The sequence below is a fragment of the Biomphalaria glabrata genome, chromosome 13, assembly GCF_947242115.1.
Source record: "Biomphalaria glabrata chromosome 13, xgBioGlab47.1, whole genome shotgun sequence".
Classification (NCBI taxonomy): Eukaryota; Metazoa; Mollusca; class Gastropoda; family Planorbidae; genus Biomphalaria; species Biomphalaria glabrata.
The window spans coordinates 3966991-3991779 of NC_074723.1; the positions used below are offsets into that span (position 1 = coordinate 3966991).

Here is a 24789-nt window from a genome sequence, read left to right on the forward strand (position 1 = left end):
CTTCCGTTCTCTAGATCTGTCTCACTCTCTCTCTCACTAGTTATCTCTCTTTTTACAAAACCTATATCAAGTCACTATGCCTATCTAGTATAATTTTTGTTTTCCATTTCCCATTCTCGGATTAAGTTAAAATTGTGTACAATTATTCATTGCACCTTACAAGTCATGATTCAATGAAAATATTAAACGCCTAGTTAATTAATTATTGGTGATTAATTATTTTGTTTGATTTCGAAATATGGGGAATAATTTCTAATTAATCAGAAGTGTATATATATATATATATATATATATATATATATATATATATATATATATATATATATATATATATATGGATTTAGTCCCCTTATTAAGTTTTGACACGTTTTTTCTCCCATACCCATTATGGGATCAAGTTGAAAATTTGCATAGTTTTCCATGGTCATAAACTATACACGAATTAATCCAAAAAAATTAACCTACTACTTAATCATTCAGTACTAATTAATTAATTTTGTTAAAGGAGCTAAACTCTGTAATTCTCAGATAAATGGTAGTAATTAGCGGTTATTTTTCCTTTGATAAGCTTTGATTTAAAAAGTATTTCTTTTTTTTTTTTCTATTGTTTGTAACTCTCTCAAACAAGTTCGTATGCCTACAATCGGAGTGAAAAAAAATAGACTTTTTGAATTCATCACGAATCCGCCGCAAGCTAAAAAAAAAACTGGAACTTTGTGGACTAGCCTCTATCAAAGGAAAGAATAAAAATTTGAATCCCTTTATCGAACCGCACCATCAGCGGACGGTCCCACAATCTCCCTCCACCTAGTTACGCTACTGGCTCAAAACGAGAACGCTGAATATGAACAGTAATTACCTGGACCCTGGCTTCCGTCAGCTTGGTTCTCTGGGCAAGCTCCTCACGGGTGTAGATGTCCGGGTAGTGGGTTCGCTCAAAGGCTCGCTCCAGGTCCTCCAACTGTTCGCTGGTGAAGGAGGTCCGGCTCCGCCTCTGCTTACGTTTCAGTTCTATGCCCGGCTCTGAATCGCAATCTGATAGATCTGTGAACACAGCGAGGACTAGTTTGTGATCGTGACGTTAAACAGTAAGAAGTGAGCAATTCATAGTATAACAAGGTAATTTGGTCGAAAACGTTAAACAGTAAGAAGTGAGCAATTCATAGTATAACAAGGTAATTTGGTCGAAAACGTTAAACAGTAAGAAGTGAGCAATTCATAGTATAACAAGGTAATTTGGTCGAAAACGTTAAACAGTAAGAAGTGAGCAATTCATAGTATAACAAGGTAATTTGGTCGAAAACGTTAAACAGTAAGAAGTGAGCAATTCATAGTATAACAAGGTAATTTGGTCGAAAACGTTAAACAGTAAGAAGTGAGCAATTCATAGTATAACAAGGTAATTTGGTCGAAAACGTTAAACAGTAAGAAGTGAGCAATTCATAGTATAACAAGGTAATTTGGTCGAAAACGTTAAACAGTAAGAAGTGAGCAATTCATAGTATAACAAGGTAATTTGGTCGAAAACGTTAAACAGTAAGAAGTGAGCAATTCATAGTATAACAAGGTAATTTGGTCGAAAACGTTTTTTAAGCAAATTATGACAAAGGTAGCGAGCAATGGGGGGGGGGGGGAATGGATGGTAGAAAAAATAACAAAAATTAGTTGCAAAATTCAGGAAAGCACAAATTATTAGGAAAACATGAAAAAGAAAAATCCAACTGGGTTTGTGATCGTGACGTTAAACAGTAAGAAGTGAGCAATTCATAGTATAACAAGGTAATTTGGTCGAAAACGTTAAACAGTAAGAAGTGAGCAATTCATAGTATAACAAGGTAATTTGGTCGAAAACGTTAAACAGTAAGAAGTGAGCAATTCATAGTATAACAAGGTAATTTGGTCGAAAACGTTAAACAGTAAGAAGTGAGCAATTCATAGTATAACAAGGTAATTTGGTCGAAAACGTTAAACAGTAAGAAGTGAGCAATTCATAGTATAACAAGGTAATTTGGTCGAAAACGTTAAACAGTAAGAAGTGAGCAATTCATAGTATAACAAGGTAATTTGGTCGAAAACGTTAAACAGTAAGAAGTGAGCAATTCATAGTATAACAAGGTAATTTGGTCGAAAACGTTAAACAGTAAGAAGTGAGCAATTCATAGTATAACAAGGTAATTTGGTCGAAAACGTTAAACAGTAAGAAGTGAGCAATTCATAGTATAACAAGGTAATTTGGTCGAAAACGTTTTTTAAGCAAATTATGACAAAGGTAGCGAGCAATGGGGGGGGGGGGGGGAATGGATGGTAGAAAAAATAACAAAAATTAGTTGCAAAATTCAGGAAAGCACAAATTATTAGGAAAACATGAAAAAGAAAAATCCAACTGGGTATCGAAGCTGAATACTTATATTTTGAAGTTCTGGATTTTTAGAGCGGTCCTTAGTCCTGACTTTAGTTTGAGAAAATAAATGCGGTTGGTCGTTGTGCTGGCCACATGACACCCTGACATATATTTATAAATAGGCCCCTATATATATTTAAAGTTAAAAACAGATTATGTCTTTTAGCATTTTACGTCTCGAGAGACGATCTTTTCCCTTTGCAACTTCTTGTGTGACTAAAGAGGCCAATCCTTGTGCCACAGCAGTGTTGGGCTTCAATCAAGTTCAACGGCTGCCTGGTCACGTGGTATGCGCGCAGGCCTGTGGCTGGGTCGTCTCATTCCTACCCCCTCCCCGTAGTCCTGCGGCAGGTTTGGCCTAGAAAGTAGAAAGTCGATTATCTTCAACTCTGAAGGAGCATCCGAACCATATAAAACTTTGTTAAAGTAGTAACTAAAGACAGTGGCCTTTCAAAAAAAAAGCTAAGCTCAAACCTTTCGTTTCGTGAGAGAGTTTAAGTACACGTGGGATGGCTAAGAGAGAAATGACAGTGATTTTACGGTTCTTCCCTTCAAATACGCTTTCTTTTGCAAAGAGTATATTTTTATATTTGTCTTGTTTATATGCTTTTCTATACAAGGTTATGTGTAATGCAAACTAAAATGAAACGAAAAATGCAAAGGCTCTCAACATTTTATGCAGCTTAAGTACGACCTTATTATAACCATCTTTTAAAGAAATTTAAGAACCAAATTATCACAGTATACTACTTATTAGATAGCACGTGAAGCCCTGCAAATTATTAAATAGGAACTATATATATATATATATACATATCACTGTATTATCATCAGTGATGCAGTCTTAGTGTTAGTGTTACTTTAGTATCAACCTGCCCTTCCATCTTCAGTGTTTTATTTAGTAAGCAATACTGACTTACATTTTAACAAATGCATATTTCCACGACTTAAAAAAAAACCCAAATAAATAACAACCAAGGACTTCTGCCCCTGTGGCGGGGGGAAATCAAAGGTATCCTTGGGTATCACTTTCCCCGTTGATGTTTCAGAGGGTGGATTACACCCCATGGGGGCCGAGCAATCTGGCGTGATTTTGATGTCGACAAAAAAGTACCCCCTTTGTCAAATAATCTCTCGCAGCCACGTGCATACACGTTCTTGATAGACTTAAATCTTTTACGACATTATTAATTTAGCATCAAAATAAGGTCTTTTACGACATTAAGTGGCACAGTAAAAAACTCTACTTACAACTATGTTATAAGTCCAACAACAGAATTTCTTGTAAATTTTTTTTTACAAAGCTTATATTAACTCACTCTGTACGTCTGGTCACAAAGTTTGTACACGTTACTTCTCCAACACCCAATTTCGAATTAAGCTGAAATTTCGCACATCTATTTTTACTTCAAATCAAAAGAATCAATAATAATAAGGCTTGTCTTCGAGTCCGAAGACCAGCGAGGAAATGAAAAGGAATGCAGTATTTCCAGTGGATGCGCAGCCCCAGCTGTGACCTACATATTTTGCCACACTCAGGGCAAGCATAACCATTTATCTTTCTTACCTCACAACACAAGAATCAATAATAAAAAAAAATTGTTAAATAGCTAATGGTAATTAATTATTTTGTTTGGTATCTCGAAAACGGAAAGAAATAGTACTTGACTGAAATGGTGGTATAAGCTGAATTAGTCCCCTTTATAGGTCGTTGTCTGAGTCTTAGTGAACGCAGCATGGAAAATCGGATGTGACTATAGAAACAATAGATAACTATACTATCTTACAACTTCATAGGCTCTCCGCTAGCAGAGTGGTTACCGTGTTGGCTTGACAAGCCTGAGAAGGCTTGAGCCATGAAATCAAATTCCGGTCGTTCGCCCTTTTAAAAAAAATTTAATAGGTTAAATGCTTTTTTATTGTTAGTCTAGATCAGTGATGCCCAAAATACGGCCCGCGGGCCAGATCCGGCCCGCGAAGTGTTTCCACCCGGCTCGCCGAAACGACGGCACAAAATGTAGAAAATCCCCTCTCCAAAGGGTTGATAAAGTTATTTTTACCTACGTTAGGGCCCTAACTTTTTCTCTGATGGATTGGTACCATGACCTTTAACATTGTGTTTATGAAATGGGACTAAATGTATAATCTAACTGGAAAAGTGAACGGATCTTTACTTTTTTTTTTTTGAGGAACATGACAACGAGCCAATGTATTTGATTTGTAAAGAAAGTGTGGCTGTTTAAAAAACAAACAAACAAATATGGCAGCATTCTTGATTTGAGCCGCGAATACAATATTGTTAAACTACGCCTGGAGATTGAAGGATTGAATAGCCACAAAGAGATAAGAAAATGAGTCGGTGGTTAAGCTAGATAGAATGTTGCTCACATTGTAAGTAGAGAAATGAAGCCATTGTTCCGAAGTGTATAAAAGAAGACAAACTTCAAACATCTCACTAATTACTAGATCCACGGGTTTCTAATAAAATAGTTTTAGTTCAATTTTATTACGTTTTTTGTATCTATTCGGTCATGTGGCCCGCGACACTAGTGTCGGAAATTAAAATGGCCCGCAGGTCGAATTAGGCTGGGCATCACTGGTCTAGATCTATTACAAATTTAATTACATGGACGATCCATACTAATTGATACAAGTACGCTTACTTTAACTGGAAAGGACACACCCTGCGAAATCCAGCTACCAATATTGCAAGGCAGGCACTGGACTGGAACCCACAAGGAAAGAGGAAAGTGGGCAGACCCAAGCAAACCTGGAAGAGGTCAGTCATCAGTGAAGCTGAAGGTACTGGAATGACATGGGAGCAGATGAAGGAAGCTGCACAGAACCGAGTTCGGTGGAGAGGTGTGGTTACGGCCCTATGCTCCCCTGGGAGTGTACAGGATTAACTCACTAACTCACGCTTCCTTTATATATTGTTACGATCTTCTGTATCAGGCCTTCTGTAAACACTGCTAAATACAACACAGCACATCTAATACAAAAACTTGACAAGAGCTACAAGTATTAATGTGGAGGTTTAATGTCAAATACATCAAAAGCCAATACAACACAACTGGCAACATCACATTCAAATGCTATTTTGTACAAAACAGAACTGCCTAACTTAACACTACAAGTCTTTCTCTGTCTACTTCTAGACTCGTACAGCTACATTTTCAATGACTCACTTTGTAGCACACAGTTCTTACTGCCTTGCTGTCCTGGACTCAACTGTCCTTTCTTTACACCTTGTCTCTCGACCGTGAAGACTTTCGGTCACATGACCATAATACTGGTCATATTTGCGGTGTACTAGCAGTAATGTCCCTTTTTCAACAGCCGTTGACCCGTTGACCTGTGTGATTGGCCTGAGTCGTGTGTATCAGTAGGCCGCACATACATTAACCGTTTCGGTCCGCTACTGGAGTTACTACAATATATTTAAAAACGTTTTTTTTGGGTATTTTCTCGTTAAGCTCACGTACTCTGAGAGCCTGTACTTCTTGTGTCTCCCCATCACTAATCTCTTCACATCTCCTGTTCCCCTTTCAGACCATGCGGTCTGTTAAAGGTCATCTGTTTCTTTGGAAAACAGTTATCGCGCAGGGTGTCGTGGTGCCTGCACAATGACAAGCCGCCTCAACCCTCCCCAACTTAGGTCAGGTACCCATTACAGTTTCCCGGGGATATTCCATTATTATTTATTTAATGTTGTCTACATGTATATTTCATTACCTAAAAACAGGTTTATCTTTTATTTTTTTGTAACTTAAGGGGAGTTTATGTAATTTTTACATAAAAGGTAAATAAACGAGAAATATGAAAGACTAAACAAAATCTATGTAATCGCATTCTGAGTGTGATTAGTGTATAATTAAAAAAACGAATTTCACTAGATTTCTTTCTAATTTCTTACAGATTTGACTTAAATACTTGAAATTTGATTCCTTCTAACCTTACTATGGCACCCAAAAATAATTAATATTTTCATTATAAAGCATATTACTTGGTATGACCCATCCCGTATGTCAGTATAAAAAAATAACTGACTTCTAGTTTTGGTTTAACGATTTAACCCATCCCGTATGTCAGTATAAAAAAGAAAACTGACATATAGTTTTGTAACTACTCTTTGTGTTTAGTAATTAAAATCTTAACGATTTAGAAAAGCAAAAGTTCCACTTTCAGACTTTGCGGCAGATCTGTTTCTGTGGCTCACGGTTAAAGAGGGTGCCATGTGGCCAGCAAAACAACCAACAGCCTTTACCCCAAGTAATGTCAGGTACCGATTAGAGCTGGGTGTACTCAGAAGTGCCCAAAGATCCCAAGATTAAAAATCACCAGGATTCGTACCGGAGTTTGGAAGCCAAGCGCTTTACCGCTCAGCCACCGATTTAACTACTAAATAAATATTCGATCAATCAGTCAATCAGTAAATGGCATCACGAGTACTTATTCAGTAGATGAGAGATCTAGTAATCATTCATAATGATGGGAGATCAAATAATCATTCGATGGGAGATCAAGTAATCATTCATGATGATGGTAGATCAAGTAATCATTCAGGATGATGGGAGATTTAGTAATCATTCGATTGGAAGCCAAGTAATCATTCAGGATGATGGGAGATCAAGTAATCATTCAAGATGATGGGAGATTAAGTAATCATTCGATGGGAGATTAAGTAATCATTCAGGATGATGGGAGACCAAGTAATCATACAGGATGATGGGAGACCAAGTAATCATTATTGATGATGGTAGATCAAGTAATCATTCAGGATGATGGGAGATCAAGTAATCATTCATGATGATGGTAGATCAAGTAATCATTCAGGATGATGGGAGATCAAGTAATCATTCAGGATGATGGGAGATTAAGTAATCATTCGATGGGAGATTAAGTAATCATTCAGGATGATGGGAGACCAAGTAATCATACAGGATGATGAGAGACCAAGTAATCATTATTGATGATGGTAGATCAAGTAATCATTCAGGATGATGGGAGATCAAGTAATCATTCAGGATGATGGTAGATCAAGTAATCATTCAGGATGATGGGAGATCAAGTAATCATTCAGGATGATGGGAGATCAAGTAATCATTCAGGATGATGAAAGATCAAGTAATCATTCAGGATGATGGTAGATCAAGTAATCATTCAGGATGATGAAAGATCAAGTAATCATTCAGGATGATGGTAGATCAAGTAATCATTCAGGATGATGGGAGACCAAGTAATCATACAGGATGATGGGAGACCAAGTAATCATTATTGATGATGGTAAATCAAGTAATCATTCAGGATGATGGGAGATCAAGTAATCATTCAGGATGATGGTAGATCAAGTAATCATTCAGGATGATGGGAGATCAAGTAATCATTCAGGATGATGGTAGATCAAGTAATCATTCAGGATGATGGTAGATCAAGTAATCATTATTCAGGATGATGGTAGATCAAGTAATCATTCAGGATGATGGTAGATCAAGTAATCATTCAGGATGATGGTAGATCAAGTAATCATTCAGGATGATGAAAGATCAAGTAATCCTTCGGGAGATGATGGCTCATATAATCTCAAAGGTCACACAAATACATATACATACTAATTGACAAACATAGAGATATACAAATATACACACACATACTAATTTACACAACTGCACACATTCATTTATTCCTACACATACAGATATATAAACAACCAAACACGTACTGATGGACACTCTATACATATACTGTTGAACCTACTCTACTCACCATCTTTATCAGTAATTGCTACCGACTGCCCCCCAAATTTCTGCTCACTGTGGTACATGGGCAGTCTACCCAATTCCTCCTCATCTCCTCTGACTGACCGACTCCTGAGTACACGAGAGATAGAGCTGACACTGGGCACAGAGTTGCGGTCACAAATTCCATCCTGGCAATAAGATGTGAGATTATGGCATGGGTCACTTTGTATAGGAAATACTTAAAAAAAAACACAAAACAGCAACAGATATTTCAAACATTGTAATGAAACTATGGCTCAATGTAAACAGTGGTTATAGCATTCTAACGGAGAGGACCGACATGCCAGTCTTTACAATTGAATGTGTGGTTTATGACTAAGAGACAATCGAATCTAATGGTTCAGCTTCGGAATCTATCTATCTATCTATCTATCTATCTATCTATCTATCTATCTATCTATCTATCTATCTATCTATCTATCTATCTATCTATCTATCTATCTCTATCTATCTATCTATCTATCTATCTTATCTATCTATCTATCTATCTATCTATCTATCTATCTATCTATCTATCTATATCTATCTATCTATCTATCTATCTATCTATCTATCTATCTATCTATCTATCTGTCTGTCTGTCTGTCTATCTGTCTGTCTGTCTATCTGTCGGTGTGTCTATCTAATCTAATCTAATCTAATCTAATCTAATTTAATCTAATCTAATCTAATCTAATCTAATCTAATCTATGATTCTATGTCATATTGAAAGTAAGAAATGTATTGCCTATTTTAAAATATGCCTTAGTAGCTTTCGCAATATATCCACAACCTTAAGTTATAACAAAAGAGAGATAGAGAGAGAGAGAGAGAGATTGAAAAGAGAGAGAATGAGTGAGTGAGTGAGAGAGAGACAGAGAGAGAGAGATAGAGAGAGAGAGAAAGGGGGAAGAAGAAAAGGGAATACAAGAGAAATACACTCTCTACTAGCCTGTTTAAATACTCTTACTTTACCTATTTTGAAAATGGCCACATTATAGAGAATGACTAAAATATTCGGAAATGACTACAACACAGAGAATGACCACAAAAAGACATACTCTCATGTATACTCACGTTCCTTGTTCCCACCTTCAGGAGTTTGTCTCGTATTTCCCAGCTGAACACACCTGGGTTGTCTCTCTTGTATTCCTCAATCTTCTCCTCCACCTCAGGAGTCGCCACCCTTGGTTTGCTGCCCCCTATCACGCCGGGTCTGATGCTGCCCGTCTCTTGATAACGCTGCAGTATCTTGGACACACATCTAATTTGAATAGCATGAGAATTTTAAAGGGAAACTCCGATGGTTTTGACAATTTTTGATATAATATGTGATTTGATTTACAGATAATGAATATATGATTCTTTTTTTTCTTCTTTGCAATAATAACTTAGCAATTGATGTTTTTCCGACGTAATTTTCCTGCGCATCCAAAACAGTCAGACCTTTCACCGGGTTTCTATGTGACGTCACAAATGTGTTTTAATCTATTGAGTTATTGTATAACAGGAGACCATACAACAAAGTTTACACTCTCGTAAAGAAATATATCTTGGTCTATGCAGTTAGATCTAGGATCTTGTAAGCAAAGAAAACAATGCGTGTTAAAGGAGATTTACATGCTTGACTAACCACGGCAGTGTGTATCTTCTCGCCTGACCACTCAACACACAACAAACACTATCGCTTGGTTGTCTTGTCATGACCGACTACACGCAGTCTTGACTAGCCTTACACTGACCAGTTTGTTCGAATCATTCAGACACACGATCTATGTACTTCTTAGGACAGAGAGAGGCTTAGATGAAAATGTTACTCTTTTTCTCGAGTTGATTATCCTAATGCTTTTAGATCTATCTAAACATGCATATATATATATATATATATATATATATATATATATATATATATATATATATATATATATATATATATATATATATATATATATATATAACTGTATCATCGCTCTGGACTAGGCCGTCACTAAGCCTAACAGCTACTGTAAGAATGAAGCGATACGATTGGTCAAATCTAGTTTCTCTTTCAGTATTGTTGAGGGAAATGACGTATGAACTAGCTTAAAACAAAATCTCATAGAACCCCGTTTTTTTTTTTTTTTTGAGATGTCAAGAATTTGCTGACTAATTTATTAAATACTAGACATATGTTACCCGCGACCAGCGGGTCTTTATTTGCGCATTACTGTCGATATAGTCACTGAGAGTGTTTTGTAAACAATTAAACGAAAAAATAATGTAATAAGTAAAGCGAATGTGTCAATGTAAAAATAGTGTGAATGAAGCTATCAGATCAAAATAGCTAATAGGGGAAAATCCATTTTTTTTTAAATTAAAACATTTGCTTTTGAATAATCTAGTGGATTGGATTTAGATGTATGTTAAACGTAGCTAATGATCCTTTCACGTTATTTCTCTTTCGCTACGAAAATAAAATTAGTTTTGCGAAAATGGTTTACCCGAAGTCGATACATTCATATCTATTAAAAACGAAAAGAGCGATAGCTTTGTTAAATGAATGGGATTATAAAGTGAACAATAAAACGAAATAATGTTTAGTACGCGATTCATGAATGAATATAGATCTAGGCCTATCTTAACTCGGCTTCGCAACTTTCGTAAACGAATGTAGCTTTAGAAAACCAAATTTGAATGTTTATTTGATCAAAATATGAAATGAATGGACTATAATTAGTATGTTCATGTGTTAAAGTATAAAACTATCTGTGCGAAGAGAAGTTTTATCATCTTAGAGTTGAATTAGAGTTTTAGATCTAGGGATGGGATTATAAAGTAAACAATTAAACGAATTAATATTGTTGTAACCCTGCCTTGCACCAGCGCTTGAGGTGCGCACTAGCGCACTAGTGAACGTAAACAGGAAGAGACTAGAATGAAAAGAAGAACAGTGCATCAGGGATTGTGAAGAGTCTGAATGTTTGGAAACTAAGAAGCCAGCTTTTGGTGCTGCCTGAAGGTTGTAGAAGGGACCTGGAGCGAAGCGGGAAGGCTGTCGTTGGTCCACATTCGGGTTGCTGTCTAAAGGACTGGTAAATTAGTAGAAAGACTCTGAGGAAGCTGAAGGATGCTATGTGTTTGTCCTAGTGAATAAACACCTGTCTTTATTTCCTGTTACACTGTGTCGTGTTGCCTGCCTTTACGTTGAGTGCCTAACCTAAGTTACAACAATATTTAGTACGCGATTCATTACGGTATTGTCTAATGAAAGAATGTTCGTCAGGAAATCTGTAATCACAGATATAAGGAACTAATTAATGTAAAAAATGCTTTTGAAACACAAAATTGAAGGTTAATTTTATTATATAATGAAATCAATAGATCTACTTTTGTATTTTCATGTGTCAAAGTAAAAAACTATCTGCGCAAAGTGTATTTCTTAAAATTAGATCTAGGTCTAAATCCTTTCGATCTTTTCTCATGTCAACATTGTAGACATGGCCTAGATCCATAAAATACTATAGAAGTAATAGAGTCGGACAACTTTATTTTTTTTGAGGGTCTTAAGTTTGTTTTAGGGCTACAATACATACACTACGGTCTAAGTTGGTACCCAAGGAACATTCCTGCCTAGTTTTATCAAGATTGGTCAAGCGGTTTTGATGTCTATAAGTAACATACATCCATACATACATACATACATACACCACACATTCTACTTTATAATATAGATAAATGTTTCTAAGCATTTAAATAAAAAATGGTAAAATGTTTACTAATACAACTTTTTACGCAGAATTTAAATATGTCAATAAGTCAAATTTGAAAAACCATCGGAGTTTCCCTTTATCATTTAATCTTTGAAAGAATGGAGAAGTCGTTTTAAGGAGCTGTTAATTAATTCATATTCACATGTGTTCTTTAGATTTTTTTTTCTTTCTTCTTTTATTTTTAAACAATAGCCTTTTACTGCCAGCGTCATTCAACTAGCCCCAGTCTTACAATTTGACACCGAAATACAAATTTTATCATAAGTTATCTTATATATTACGTCTAATTAAAAAGAAGATAAATAGGTCCTACGCATTTCATGTGTCAATCTTGTCATGCATGTAAATCAATGACTTAAATTCTGCTAAGACGTTGGTTTTCCAGGCGGATTCAGGCAACCCATTTCATTCTCTAATGGCACTAAGGAAGAAGGAGCACTTGTATGAATTTGTTCTAGCGTATGGAATAAGAAATGTGTCTCTATCTTTGTGAAATAAATTAAATATGACAACTTATGTGTGGGAATGAACCAAAAATGTTTTTATTTTTGAAAATGTATTTCTTATTTCGAAGGACTTTCAAGATATTTAATAATGGTCAATCATTTGCTTCTATTTAAACTCTTCCTCATTTTATTTTCTCTTTACACTGGTCAGATATTCTTTTCGGTTCGATCAATCAACATTTCAACTTGGGTCCAAATATGAATGGATAAATAAAATCAATCAACAGGTTGGGCCAAAAGTAGGTTTACAGTGATCAAATTATCGGTAGAGCGGCACTGTACCAGCAGTATGCGTCGCAAGGGATTCGGGGGCTTGGTGGGCTTAGTCGAAAGTAGATTTACAGTTACAGTGATCTAACTATCGCAGTGCGGCACTGTGCCAGCAGTATGCGTCGCATGGGATTTGGGTGCCCTGGGGCTTAGCCTCTTTAGGGGCCCCTGCAAGTTGACATTTGACATCATGACATGAGATAATGTACTAAATAAATGTATAAGTCTAATGTGTGGGACACATGCAACATGGTCACTGATTTACATAACAACATGAATAGCAACATATCATGACATTGGCTTAATATTTAATGTTAAAAATAATTTTGACACTCATTTGGGGGTAACCCTCAAGTGGGGGCCGGGGGATTTTCAAATTTGGACACGCCCTCCACCACCCCAGCTAGCTCTGGACATGAGCGGATCATCGTTCTCTCTGTGATAGTAAGTGTATGTGTTTTGAGTGGCTGGTAGTGCAGTGTCTGTGCCTGTGTATGAAATGACCAGTGGACCTTGAGTGTAAATGGTTGAGTGGACAGCAGTGTGTCAGGACTGTGTGTAAAAGGAAGTCAGTTTAGAGAACAAGTGGCTGGAGTAAAGAGCATAAATAGAGACTAATAAAATCATTGTGTTTATTGAAGCTCATGTTGTTTTAGTGGGTCTATTACAATCTTCTCTCTAATGTCACATCCTTCTCTGGCTAGTCTCTAGTGCGCACCTTCTGCTCTAGCATGGATGGCGGTGTGCATGGCAATGTTATAACAATACACTACGGTCTCTGCCATAATATAAGGAACTATTATTTCAAGTTTTAACAATATTGGTCACACGGTTTTGTTTTCTATGCGGGACATACATACATACATACATACATACATACATGCATACATGCATACATGCATGCATACATACATACATACATTCATGCATACATACATACATACATACATACATTCATGCATACATACATACATACATACATACATACATACATACATGCATACATGCATACATGCATGCATACATGCATACATACATACATACATACATACATACATACATACATACATTCATGCATACATACATACATACATACATACATACATACATACATACATACATACATACATCAATTCTGTGGCATTTTACGTCTCGCGAGACGATCTTTTCCCTTTGCAACTTCTTGTGTGACTAAAGAGGCCAATCCTTGATACACAGCTGCGATCACAGGTTGGGCATATAAAATCACCAGGCGCCATTGCATTTTCACCCTTCTTTCTGCTTCTGTTGTGTATGACATCTGCAATCTGTGACCCTTCCTTTATGCTCTCTACATAGAGAGACATACATACATACATACATACATACATACATGCATACATATGATATACTTTACATTCAGTTTTATATATTAGATAAATGGTTGAATTTTACAAATGAAATTTTGATCTATCTGGTGTAAGTATTGATGGGATATACAGAATTCAGAGTTTAATATCCTCCTCTTGCGGGATGTTATGTTTATTGGCACATGTTGGATTACATTATAGTGAGACAGTGTGATGTCGGGGATGTGACGCACACTAGAATAATGCCGAGTGCCGACTGTTACACGGACCATCGTCTTGTCCGGACGAAGCTGAACATCACCATCAAGATGGTAAAAAAAAGTGGCCTGCCTAGGGCAAAGAAGCTACATAGGCTCGCGGACGTACGAGAACGCTTCAGTGTACTACTTGTGTCTGATCTTGGAATACCCCAGGACGATGACCCAGTGAGTAACTGGAGCCAGCTAAAAGCGATACTTCAGGACGTGACAGCCAAAGTCGCTGGATATAACAGAGACTGGTTTGATGAGAGCAATACCACAATTCAAGAACTGTTAAAGAATAAGCACAAATACTATCGCTCTGATCTTGCGAAACCTAATGACAACGCAGGCAGAACTCTCTATAAAGCTTCTGGTCACACTCTGCAGTCAAAGGTCAGGGAACCAAAAACTAATTGGTGGTGTTACGTGCGCATGTTAGTGTAAATGTGGAACGGTGCGAATTCCTGTTGAATGGAGGGAGGGAACCGAAATGGAGGAATGGAAACTAAATAGTGTTTATAGTGTTCATGAAGATTAAATTGATTATAAATTATGACTTTGACGTTTCGTTGATATATTGTTAAAAGAGTATCTTCATATAACAAAACGTAACAGCAGGGCCGGCCCTAGCAATTGCGGGGCCCTATGCGAAACGGATTGCGCGGGGCCTAGTCTGGGTAGGGATAAGCATAATGTCAAAATTAAGATTATTTTAGTTTAGTTTTACTTTCGTCTTTGCAATAAATTTTTATTAAATGAAAGCTCACAATGCTGTTTTTATTTATTGGCACCCCAAAAATGACAATATTGTCCATTTTTCATGAGATTTTAATAATTTCAGGAGATTTTTAGGACTTTTTCGTACATTTTGCCTTTTTAGTTGTTATATATAAGTTATAATGGTTTAATTTAATAATTTACACTTACAATTAGCGCGGGGCCTATGAAGGTGCGGGGCCCACTGGTTGCAGTGGCCTAAGACCGGCCCTGCGTAACAGGTGGCTTGAGCTGTCGTAAACATGCAGAGACATGCTGACACTGGTGACACACGCTCTTTCTATGAGTCCCCAATACCCATAACCCACATAAGGAGCACATCGCGGATAAATAGTTTCCCTTTGCACAGCAAACAGAAAAAAATTGCAGCCTCGACTGCCTTGTAGATCTAGTACAAAACCATATGTCACCATAACAATCATACAAGCCCTCAAAACACTAGATCTAGCTCAATCACTAGAATAAAATCTACAGTTTTAATAACATTGTAACAAGTATACCTTTACACAGGTATATATTTTAAGCTTTAAAAAATTGCTATTTTTATTGTTTTTTTTTTAAATGTTATTAAATTGTTCAATCTTTTAAAATAGTTATTTAATTTGTTTAGCTTTTAAAATAGCAATTAATGTTTAAGATTGTAAAATTTCTATCATTTAAATTGCAAGTATGTTAGGAATGGTGATGGCTTAGATACAAGAAGGTTTATATAATTCACCCAATACCCTTTACCCACAAAGTGGAAAGATAGTTTAACTTTGCATGCATAACAGAAAACATTGCAGCCACGACTGCCTTGTAGATCTAGTACAAAACCATATGTCACCATAACAATCATACAAGTCCTCAAAACACTAGATCTAGCTCAATCACTAGAATAAAATTTACAGTTTTAATAACATTGTAACAAATATACCTTTACACAGGTATATATATATATATATATATTGAGATAACCTAAGGGAGGTAACTCAACGAGATATAAATGTTTATTTACATGGAAACATGACAAACACATAGGTCATCTGCCTTGAACACAGCATCTTCATCTCGGCTCTAGACTTGGGCGGGAATCGTACTCTCTCTCCTCTCTCTAGTGTCAACACCCTTCCCAGTCTAGTCACTGATAGTGCGCACCTTCTGCGCTGTCTTGGTGTGCATAGCGGGGTTATAACAATATTTGTCGCTTTTAAAAAGTGCTATTTCAGATCACAGAGTTTACGTCTTACAAAACAAGATTAAGAAACATCTGACGCCCTCTTCTGAATTAGCTTTCCTTTTATGTTATCAAAGTATTACAAATGACTCACCCGTGGGAGACTCTCAGTTGTCGACTGATGACGCAGGGGCGAACACCCTGGGAGGCCAGCTCTACAATTTTTAACCGAATATGATTCGGCAGTGGTCTCCCATTGATGAATACACCACCCAGTTGATTCACGCGACCTTGACCTATGAAACACAAAAAAAAAAGACAAATGTATGTTTCTTTCAGTCAGATCTACTATAAAGTCAAATCAATGTCAGGGGTTACTGGCTGCGATTCATGGCGGCTTAATCGAGGAGAAGAAAAGTCTTACAAATATTTAACAAATATAAAAGAAGGGCAAAGAAAAACATTGTGCTTTAAAAAAAAAAGACAATACCTCCTTTCTATAACTTCTAGAGCGATTGTTTTGCTCTTAATCTCTAATGAATATTAGATTCAAAATTGCTCTTCATCTCTAATGAATATAAGATTCAAAATTGCTCTTCATCTCTAATGAATGTTAGATTCAAAATTGCTCTTCATCTCTAATGAATATTAGATTCAAAATTGCTCTTCATCTCTAATGAATATTAGATTCAAAATTGCTCTTCATCTCTAATGAATATTAGATTCAAAATTGCTCTTCATCTCTAATGAATGTTAGATTCAAAATTGCTCTTCATCTCTAATGAATATTAGATTCAAAATTGCTCTTCATCTCTAATGAATGTTAGATTCAAAATTGCTCTTCATCTCTAATGAATATTAGATTCAAAATTGCTCTTCATCTCTAATGAATATTAGATTCAAAATTGCTCTTCATCTCTAATGAATATTAGATTCAAAATTGCTCTTCATCTCTAATGAATGTTAGATTCAAAATTGCTCTTCATCTCTAATGAATATTAGATTCAAAATTGCTCTTCATCTCTAATGAATATTAGATTCAAAATTGCTCTTCATCTCTAATGAATATTAGATTCAAAATTGCTCTTGCTCTTCATCTCTAATGAATGTTAGATTCAAAATTGCTCTTCATCTCTAATGAATGTTAGATTCAAAATTGCTCTTAATCTCTAATGAATGTTAGATTCAAAATTGCTCTTAATCTCTAATGAATGTTAGATTCAAAATTGCTCTTCATCTCTAATGAATATTGGATTCAAAATTGCTCTTCATCGCTAATGAATATTGGATTCAAAATTGCTCTTTATCTCTAATGAATATTGGATTCAAAATTGCTCTTTATCTCTAATGAATATTGGATAATCTCTAATGAATGTTACATTAAAAATTGCTCTTTATCTCTAATGAATGTTACATAAAAAATTGCTCTTAATCTCTAATGAATGTTAGTTTAAAAATCTATGTAACAGTTTAGCTCCCCCCCCCCCCCATCGGTTAAGGCGATTCAAATATCCCATAGCTTGAAAGCACAGGCTAGCACAATGGAGGATATCACTAGATCTGCACCTGCATAGTCTCTATTAGTAAGTGTTTGTGGAGGCAGGAGGTTCGACCCCAAACGCTTTGTATCAATACAGTAAATCAAATACCTTTTCTCAAAAAGTTCCATATATCCTCTTTTTTTTTAAATGGATAGATAGATCACGTCTTACCATTAATGAAAAAAAAAAAGGACTCCCTATATTCCTTTCTCAGCGATCTACACCAACTGTTCAATTTCAAGGAAAATAGTTAAAGCCGTTTTTGAGACCAGTGTCCACCCACTCAGATTTTTAAATTTCCACGAAGTTACGAATTGAATAGAGGTATTGTAAAAATTAGATACCGATAGATACAGCTTGATGAATGAGTAACAAATAATTTTTTTTTAGCAGAGTTACGAGTTGAAAAAATGCGAAACGAAATTGAGCTTTGACATATTGTTGTAACTTCGCTCCCGACACTGATGGCGCGCATCATAGCACCGTTCAACACGAGGAGTAGAAGACATGTTTGTAAAATGTTTGACATGTTTCGGATGTTCCTTCAGAGTTGAAGATAGTTACTTCCTAGTCCAAACCTCCCGCAGGACGACGGGGGATGGGAGCGGGCAGGGTTTGAACCCGGGACCATCGATAAATCTGAACGACAGTCCAGCGCGCAAACCGCACGACCAGGCAGCCATCCATGTTGATACTAGGACGAAGGACTGTTGTAGATCCATGGGAGTCTGAGCTGTCTGGGGCTAATGGACGTCCTGTGTGATACCAGTGAACTGATTGGAGGACCTGGAACGACAGAGGGGATTAAGCAGGACTTGTAGAACTTAGAACATTACTCCCTGTGGCTTTATCGCTAAAGTCCATGTCTAACTGTAAATAAATGCATCTAAAAAAAGTAATTTTGGATTAGGAATCTAAGCCAGCTGCCATAATAACCTAAAGAGTTTTCTCTTTCTGTACATGCACACACTTACATTCTCTCTTTTAGAAATTGTGCAACTCATTATGTACGCAAAAATACACGTTTTTAATATCCTATATTTAATCTTTTTGTCTCGTAGACCCCTTGCCAACTTATAATATTGCATTTCTGCTAATTCATCAACTCCATTTCTAACTGTAGCGAGTCGAAGAGTAAAAAAAGTAATTTAAAGCTACATTTCAATTTTTATTGATACAATTCAAATTTAAACCAATTTAAAGTACGATCAATATGTATTTCTGGAATAACCAAACATACTGGAAATATATGTATTTCCTGAACTTTCACGCGTGGCTCAAATATTTGGTGCATGAAATTCTCCTTTCACTAACAGGAGAAGGTGCGAAGACAGTAAGCTTTGGGCAGAAGAGACTCATTAGCCTTGGCTTGCAACCCACCTAGCAGAAGGAAAACTGAATTCGAACCTCTGCTGCCTCTGCTTTCCCAAACATGGGAAAGGTTTCGAGGGTTAACCCTGGGAAAAAATCAGGAGCCGGCGACCCTCACAGTCGTTCAAAGAAAGTCTGGCTTGGCAACGAGAAAATAATGAACAAGAGGCTGACAACATTGACCGATAAAAGTGGAATGATTTTGTTGCGCGAACTGTCACATTACCCCTAAACCACAAGCCAAGGGACGGATGATGTTGATAGTGATGAGAATGATGATAGTAAAGATGATTAAGATGATGATGATGATTATAATTATGATGATGATGACGACGATGATCATGATGACGACTATTCTGATGACGATGATTATGATGATGATGATTAAGATGATGATGAAGATGATTATGATGAAGATGATTATGATGAAGATGATTATGATGATGATGGTGATGATTATGATGATGATGATTATGATGATGATAATGATTATGATGATGATGATGATGATGATGATGATGATGATGACGACGATTATGATTATGATGATGATAAAGATGATTATGATGATGATTATGATAACATATATGCATGGGATTCATTGTACGCTGCTTTCTTAATTCTCTTTCTTATAGTCACTCTGCATTGGTCAAAAAGGTCTTTCTACGTGAGCGGTTTGTCCGGGAATGCAAAATAATAAATAATTATCACATTTAAAGGAACTTTTTGAACAAAAGTGTCTAAGGAAAATCGAAAAAATCTTGGAAGACAACGGCCACCCGCTCCATCAGAACTACGTCAGGTTGTCGCGAAGTGGGCGACTGCTGTCAATCACAACAAGAACAGAGCGATACAAAAACTCGTTCGTACCTCATTCGGTCAGACTCTATCACCGCCACGCGTTGATCAGGGAACATGAAAAGCACCAAGATGCCTGTGTGTAGTCGCTGAATGAACTCTTTATGTTGTGTCTGTTGTATTTATGTGTATGTTTCTGTTGTGTTGTCTTTATATGAGAAAAGACACAAAGATAAAGGCACATTCCTCGTCCCATATGCTAGGACAAATTTGTACAAATACTCCTTCTTCCCTAGTGCTATTAGAGCATGGAATGGGTTGCCTGAGCTAGCCAGGAAAACCAGTGACTTGGCAGAATTTAAATCATTGGTTAATATGCATGACTAAATGCATGACGCGTAGGACGTAATCATCTTCTTTTTTGAAGTAACGTCTGTATTATATAAGAAGATAAGATAAGAGTCGTTGTAATCACAACAAAATTCCGTAAGGATCAATAAAGCAGTCCTAGTCTTAGTCTTAAAACAAAAAGAATAATTTTCCAAAGTTTTAGCTTGATCCGAGAACGGGAAGTGGGAGAAAAAAAAAGAGTAAAAAAATCCAGACAGAGGAAGTGTATTACTATAAGCTTTTGAAGAAACTTTTTTTTAATGGTCTATATTGAAAACGTTTAAAAATGTGAACCACATCAGACTGTAATAGTAATATTGACGAAAGATAATGAAAGTAAAATAAAAATACGGAAAAATTTCGTATTAATTGTATTTATTTTCTATCTATGAAAAACTTCCATTGCCAGCAGTTTATTCTATCTTTATGAGGAAAAAAGAACAACGCTCTCAGAAGAAAAACGCCAGAAAAGAAAAGCAAGTCAAACGACACTAGCTCCAGATGGAATAACCTGCCCAGTGCGGCTGAACTTTCCGGGCTCACATAGGTCTCACCAGCCACAGGAGGAGGCATAAAACCCCAGTGCAAAGCCCTCAGCCCCCTGGATGACAAAGTGGTCATCATCGAACCACGATGGACGAACTATATATATATTATATCTTTATATATGACATACGGTTTAGATTATTGTAGTAGTTAGGCCTATTTGAGCGAAAAACAAACTTTGTCGCCGCCAACAATTAATCATTGTCAAGGGGGCCAGCACAACGACAAGCCGCCTTTACTTTTCCCCAACAAATGTCGGTTATTTTGAAGAGCTGGGTGGGCTCAGAGGCGCCCAAGGATCCCGAAATTAAATATCCCATTCTTCACCAGGATTCGAACCCGGGACCATTATTTCGGAAGCCAAGCACTTTATCGCTCAGCCACCCCGCATCTGTCGTTCCATTGACCACTGTTTAAGTTAAACGATGGGGCCGAGATGTTGTCGGTGTGCATTTAAAAAGTTTATTTGAGGAATCTGGTTATGAGTGGGATGTAAGGCTGATTGGTATAGTCCACATGGTTGGCTATCAAGAGGCTCGAGTTCAAATCCCTACCATGGTGAGTTGTGTTTGTGTATATCCTTTTATTTTTAACTGAATTGGAATTATGCGATTTTCTCATAAAAGGGCGAATAAACGGAACTATATTCGAAAGACTATCGACAGTCTATATAATCGCATTCTGAGTATGACTAGTGACTGGTGTATAATCACTAAACAAATTTCAACAAATGTAGTAAAAATCTTATCTTATATAATACAGACGTTACTTCAAAAACGAAGATGATTACGTCCTACGCGTTATGCATCTAGTCATGCATATTAACCAATGACTTAAATTCTGCCAAGTCATTGGTTTTCCTGGCTGACACAGGCAACCTATTCCATGCTCTAATAGCCCTAGGGAAGAAGGAGCACTTGTGCAAATTTGTCCTAGTATATTGAACGAGAAATGTGCCTTTATCTACATATATAAGGTTTTCCAGGCTGGCACAGGCAACCCTAGCTGTGATTGTGCTAAAAATATTGCCTACACAGTTCTAGCATTGATTGTGATAAAAATATTGCCTACGCAGTTCTAGCAGTGATTGTGCTAAAAATATTGCCTACGCAGTTCTAGCTGTGATTGTGCTAAAAATATTGCCTACGCAGTTCTAGCTGTGATTGTGCTAAAAATACTGCCTACGCAGTTCTAGCTGTGATTGTGCTAAAAATACTAAACCAATAGATTTTGATATCTACGCGTGACAGGCAGCACACAAAAAAAAAAGCTTTATTGGCATCGCAAATAACGGTTACACAACAGTCGTCGGTGGTTATCATTATCCATCTAGTACCTATACTTATCTATTCTAAACCTGTACTTATCTATTCTAGGCTATGTTTTGTGTACAAACAATGTGTAGAGACAACTCTTGGTGCTATATGACTGGAGTTACCTTTCATTAAAGCTTCTTGCTCCATCATGGTAAAGTCCATCAACAAGCGAGTCTCGACCTCATTTACTCTGGGATAATTCCTTTTCTTCCTGACCGTTTGTTTTTCAACACTTCAACAATAAGATGCGTATAAAACATACAGTATAATCACAACCTGTTTATAATATTCCGTTAAGCCAGTTAGAATTGAGATTTACGGACACTTTTAAAATTTGAAATCCCCTTGGATCAACTTCGTGCGTCATTGTCAAAACAATGCCATTTTCTTAAAGTTGAACATCTTATATCAACAACCCCCCCCCCCACCTCTATAGTCCCCGCCCCCCAGGGATATATTAATGTACTTCAAAAATTGTGCAGTGTGTTTGGGTCCAAAGAAAGCAAGGGGAAGATAACTGGTCTGCTACAGTCAATCAAGAGTTACTTTATTATTGTACGGCTTTTGATAGGTCACGTAGTGAAGCCGAGTCCATGCCGGGATAGAAGGCTGGTTGATAAATTAATTAATGAAACTGATTGGCCAATTGAGAGCTGTCTCTTCTTGCGCGGCGTGGCTCGAAGTCACACGACTTAACTAAGTCTACACTTAAAAAAAAAAAGATTCTTAAAAGTTTATAAGCCTTGATCTCTACATGATCTACTGAGACTTCATTAGTATGTTTGTGATCATTTAAATAAAGGTGGGATTTCGGTCGACAAGGGAGATAATTAGCCTTGCTGTATTTAATTCAACCAAGTTTTGTACTCAAGGAATTCACTAAATATGAGCACGACTAGCGTGATGCCATTGGCTAGCAGGCCCTAGTTTGGATATTTCTAACGTAGCATACTGGATTGGATTTAGATCTATGCTAAATATAGTGAATGTCCCCTTCGCATTTTTTAAATTTATTTTTCCACGAAAATAAAAATTGTGTTTGAAAACAGGTTTACCGAATTTGCAAAAAGAATTATTTTTTTTTTAATAAAAATAAAATTAGATCACATTTTTTTTTATTTAGCTTCCTTCGATTGTGGAAGGGACATTAAACATAGGTAGCCTACACTAAGGTCTCCACGATGATTTAAGGAACATTCATGCCAAATTTTATCAAGATTGGTCAAACGGTTTCGATTTTTATTCGGGACATATACATACATGCATGCATACATACTCCTTACAATTTGCTTTATACATATTGTTGTCACCCTGCCTTGCACCAGTGCTTGTGGTGCGCACTAGCTAGCGCACTATTGAACCAGAACAGGAAGGCGCTAGGATAGATGAAAGAACAGGATATCAAGCGATTGTGAAGAATCAGAATTGGTGATGCCTGTAGTAAGGACCGGAGCGAAGCGGGGAAGGCTGTGGTTGGTCCGAATTCCGGTTGCTAGTGAAAGGACTGGTAGAATTAGTAACAAGACTCTTGGAAATACTTGGAATGCAGAAGGCTGTTATGTGTTTGTCCTGGTAAATAAACACGCTTGTTTATTTACTGTAGAACCTCGTTGAGTTGCCTGCCTTAGAGTTACAATAATATATTAAATATACCAATCGTAAATTTATGTATTACTGGAAATGCAGACGATTCCGAAGATTAAAGATGCCACGCAAATCCAGCTGCGACCCGTTTCTTATACTGCACTTGATGCAGACAAAGCTTAACCAGGTAACACGCAAGGAAAAAGTGTGGCCAGCAGAAAGATCCGTTGGGTACATATCAGCAGGGACGGACTAGGGGACAAACTCGCCCATGGCCATAGCATACTGTACGTTCTGACCCATAAATTACTTGCCATCTGATAATGACGGGCATCGAGAACTCTTGCACTCCGTAAGTTTACTTAACTTATTGTTTGAAGGCTGTTAGACTTACTTATTACATAACCTAGAGGCCGCAAAGAACACTACATCAACTAAAATAGAACCAAGCATAAGTGGCTTCCCCCCTGCGCTTAAGAATCGATAGGCCGAAAAGCGTTTGGTCAACGGTCGGACCCTGTCGTGGGCAGAATGTTGGTAATAACAGCCCTAAACAATTGCGCTCTATCAACTTCCAAACAATATTATTTTAAATCATATTTCAAACAAGCAAAATAAAAAATATTTAAATATTTATGTCTTAAAGTACGCCGCATCTCTCAATAGTGCAAGGTTTAACCCATATTTTCTTTATAAAATAAAATGAATTGATTACTTCTAAAGGGGACTAATTCGACTTATACCACCACATCAATTAAGTTCAATTTCTTTCCCTTGTTCGTTACCATTTATAATAGTTAGCTACCAATAATTGATGTTTTTTTAAATATTGAATCTTGTTTTGTCAGGTACAAAAAAATAGATGTGAATAATTTTAGCTTGATCCGAGATTGGGTGTGGGAGAAATAACGTGTACGAACTTTTTACCAGAAAGAGTTGATATGGCTTTGTAAAAAAAAAAAAATTAAAAAAATCAAATAATGTCTCCATAAACTGAGTGGCATAAACTACTG

General features: G+C 36.7%; 1 protein-coding gene across 3 annotated transcripts in view; it reads right to left on the reverse strand.

Moving 5' to 3' along the window:
• Window positions 1–22621, reverse strand: part of LOC106070630 (paired box protein Pax-3-B-like) — a 39091-nt gene extending 16470 nt beyond the window's left edge. Inside the window, exons 1-5 of one of the 3 annotated variants that reach the window (XM_056008842.1) lie at window positions 22315–22621; window positions 16385–16526; window positions 9259–9445; window positions 8168–8330; window positions 860–1044 (exon numbers count right to left, since the gene is read on the reverse strand). In XM_056008842.1, coding sequence (XP_055864817.1) covers window positions 860–1044; window positions 8168–8330; window positions 9259–9445; window positions 16385–16526; window positions 22315–22354 — 717 coding nt within the window. In that variant the 5' untranslated portion in view covers window positions 22355–22621. The remainder of the gene's footprint in view (window positions 1–859; window positions 1045–8167; window positions 8331–9258; window positions 9446–16384; window positions 16527–22314) is intronic. The other 2 variants (XM_056008843.1, XM_056008841.1) reach the window with 2 other exon arrangements.
• Window positions 22622–24789: the final 2168 nt, after the last annotated feature.